This window comes from Fopius arisanus, unplaced genomic scaffold, assembly GCF_000806365.1.
Source record: "Fopius arisanus strain USDA-PBARC FA_bdor unplaced genomic scaffold, ASM80636v1 scaffold00716, whole genome shotgun sequence".
In the NCBI taxonomy this organism is placed as follows: domain Eukaryota; kingdom Metazoa; phylum Arthropoda; class Insecta; order Hymenoptera; family Braconidae; genus Fopius; species Fopius arisanus.
In genome coordinates, this window is record NW_011888455.1 from 1 (window position 1) to 3,612 (window position 3,612).

Below are 3,612 nucleotides of genomic sequence, written 5' to 3' on the forward strand. Positions count from 1 at the left end.
ATGAATTATGGTGTCGAAATATTGAAGATTAATTTTACCTGCGTGAGTTATTTTTTCAATGGCAAAAGATGGCCAATCATCAGCAGGAAGATGCAAGGCCTTTATCATTGTATCCATAGATTTTGCCTCCTTTTGTGGCCATTTGCATTTCCATTGATCATCGGGGGCCAAAAAAGTCCATGATGATGGCACTAATTCTATTAGCATCTCTCCATTTTCATTAAACTCATCCAGAAACTTCACTATCACATACGGTTCACCAGAATCCTCTATATTTTCATCTGACATTCTAAAATGATGAGGTTTTGGTGAAAGCTCTAATTATATCGTAAATGTTTAATTGGATACCATGTCGAATTATTGCTTACCTGATTTCTACGGATTGAAGCCAACAAAAATTGATTCAACGAGGATAAATCGTTAGTTAGGTTAAACCACAATACACTGATATTCATCGATTTTCCGATAAAACACCGAAAACCCTAATTTCAACGGATTAGATTATTTTATTTGGCCTTAAAAAACTTGAATCAAATGGTAAGTTAAAGAAAAAACTTAAAATCAGAATAAGAAAATCAGAAATAGAAATAGAGATGATTTTTTTGTAATTAACCACGCTTCGATGCGTGCCAAAACGACAGGTCCTTGCGTGTTCGCCCCCTCTTCCGCAAGCGATCTATCATCACAGTGGGAAGGGGGAGGGGTTCGTCGACTATTCTCCATTGCGTCACCTCGCCCTCTATGTTTGAATTCAACTGTTTATCTATTTCATTATTTATTTTTCGGACAATCGACATTCTTTGTAAGTCATACATTTTGCAGTAATTTATAAAATCAAATATAATTAAATATAATATATCAAATATAATCTAGGCTTTTTTTAAAATCCTGTGCAAAAATCGTTTAACAAATTGGAATTCTGTATAATTTTATCATTGAGTCTCACTGATTGTGCAACATCGTTATTGCATAATTTTTATTATCAATACTGATAAAAACACACTTCGATTTCACGGAAGAGACTGGGTAATGAGTGAGGTCCTTTGAAAATTCACGAACTTCAACAATTCCAACATCTTCAGACGGATAGGGTTTTTCAAATACATTCTTCTTAGTTACATCAAAAAATCCTTCAACATAACAACCATTGGAATCGTTGCTAGGAAATTTGATATCATTATTTATCAATATTCGTCGAATAGAAAATATTTTCCCACTTTTCAGCTGAACTACGTTATTTGGCTCTTTTGTTTCCAGCAACATGCCTCGAAGCTGAAGTGACTGAACAGGGATCACATCATTTCCTTTAAAATGTTGTAGTTCAGGATTTAAAATAACACGGCAGTTGCAAATTTCCCACTTTTTTTGAATTTTTGCAGAATCGGAGGATTCTAGGGCTCGTAATTTATTGACCAGCTGAGCTAAAGGCCTGGCTCTGCCTTTCACCAACTCTTGCAATTTTCCAAGAAAATTTTCGCCAAAAAACGCTGAATAATCTGTTAATGGAGCTTGGAAATGCCTAACATCATCTGCCACATGAATCAGGAGGTGCCAATTCATAGTTTGACAGTCTGGTCCATAATATGCGGGCATTGATAGAAAAAAGTCTTTCAGCAGCTCATCTGCTTGATCTACATGGGAAACAGCTAATTCTATACTACAAAGGATCCTGCATGCAACGTGAAAGTGCAAAAAATGTCGATATAGATGTTTCGATAGAACTTTTTTCAAGACGATACTACCTAGATATAGTAAGATGAAGCTATATTGAGTAGCCTTCCATCGCCCTATCATCTCGATGTCAAATACTTTCCTCTGAAACTCAGCTGGCACACAGGATGAAATTGATGTCATGCGTTTTTCAAATGTGATTCTTTCAGTGGCTTTTAATCGACAGGAATTAACTTCCACAAACCATTTGTTTAGCAAAAATTTCATGTCGTTTAAAAACAATAAATGCATAACATCCAATGGAATACTTCTAATGGGATCCAGATGACGTATGGTTGTCAGAGGACTGCAACTCTCACCTTTGTGATGTTCTGGCTGTGTTTTTTCGATGAAAGACTGGTTTGTACGCTTAGGACAATCAATTTCTGGATAAACTCTCCTTTTATTCACGTGAATTCCCTTTACTGTACATCTTTCGCAACTGAAGTAACCAGTTGGACCTTTTATGCATTTTATAAATGCTCTGGCTTGACCATCACAAATTATCGCTGGAATTTCGACTTTGTATAGACTTTCTCCAATCGTCACACCATTTTCTATCAATTCATTTGCTTCTGTTACAAAATCCTTCATAAAATCATCTACACTGTCAGGCTTCGAATTTCCATAATATATGGCAACAGCAAATGGGGTAGCAGAATAATGAGGATGGTGGATTTTAGCTAGAATTGGCCACAATTGACCTCGAGAAGTTTTAAACAAACTGGCACCATCGATATGAATGTACAATTTTATTACTTTTTCATTGTATATATTGAATGTGACACGATTTAGTAAGCTATTGGTTATTCCCATGTAAATATACTGACCAATTTCTTTCGATTTTGCAACCATTGGTCGTGATTTGATAGAATGTTGAAATCCCAGTAACTGATGAGCTGTTGTAGGCAGATCTTCATAATTTTCAGTTCTGAGTAGCTTCAACAGTTCAGTCACTGCACGTAGAGAAATACTGGCAATATTATCCAGAGCCCATTGGCGAAGTTTTTCTGTCATTGTAACACTTGGAGGGTGAGTTTCTGCCTCATTCGTTTCTACCGTAGACACATCCTGATTGTTATGAAACTTATCACACTGAGATAAGAATGATGTTTCATCATCACTCTGATCATTCTCGAAAGTATTATCGTCAAATCCAATGACAGAGTTGCTCGAATCATTGTCACCAATGCCCACGTCGGAGGCAGTGTCTTTTAAACTAATAGAACTTATTTCACTTTCATTTTTCATAGGTTGAGGGTGCCCCAAATTTAGCTTTTGCTTTATTTGATCGTCAAAAATTTTTACACTATTATCTGTCTGATCTGCACTCTGGAACACCGTTGCATTTGCTTCTAACCGTTTTCTGATACGATATTTTTTCAATCGGTAAAAGCTTCCTGATTTTTTAAATTTGTTCATTTTGATATTAATTATCGACTTTAGGTTAGGTTTACGACCCACACCTAATGCCCGAAAACTGCCTCACTTTCCCCTTCTCTTCTCTCTCTCTATATATTTTTTTTATGCTCGTTTCATACCCGTGCATCAGAGGATAATATTCTTCATTTAAAGTGAATGAATTTATTCGTGAAAAGTTAAAGCAAAATATATTTAAGCACTCCTCTTCCAGTACAGGAACAGAGTAATATCAGTACAGAGTAACCTTTGGTAATCAGTACTGAATTATTGATATCGAAACAAGATTGGGGCAATACTGAAAACCAATACTTGATTTCGGTACTGGCTCTAGGCGGATTTTACAACAGAGACAATACCAAAAAAGTCCAGTGTCACTGTATACCGAGACACGGAGTTGTGCCGGTCCTGGTTCGGTTGTCAACGACCGAGAGCTCTTACCTGGGTATATCAAGTATCGCCGTTTACTGACCAAAATTGTGA

At 36.3% G+C, this 3,612-nt stretch overlaps 1 protein-coding gene across 1 annotated transcript; it reads right to left on the bottom strand.

The window, feature by feature from the left end:
• Window positions 1-38: 38 nt before the first annotated feature.
• LOC105273049 (uncharacterized) lies at window positions 39-676 on the bottom strand (the record flags this gene model as incomplete). Its single annotated transcript, XM_011315284.1, is given in 2 exon segments — window positions 39-289; window positions 369-676. A coding segment is annotated over 1 exon segment (250 nt), but the record flags the coding sequence as incomplete, so codon positions are not given.
• Between the last annotated feature and the right edge of the window lie 2,936 nt (window positions 677-3,612).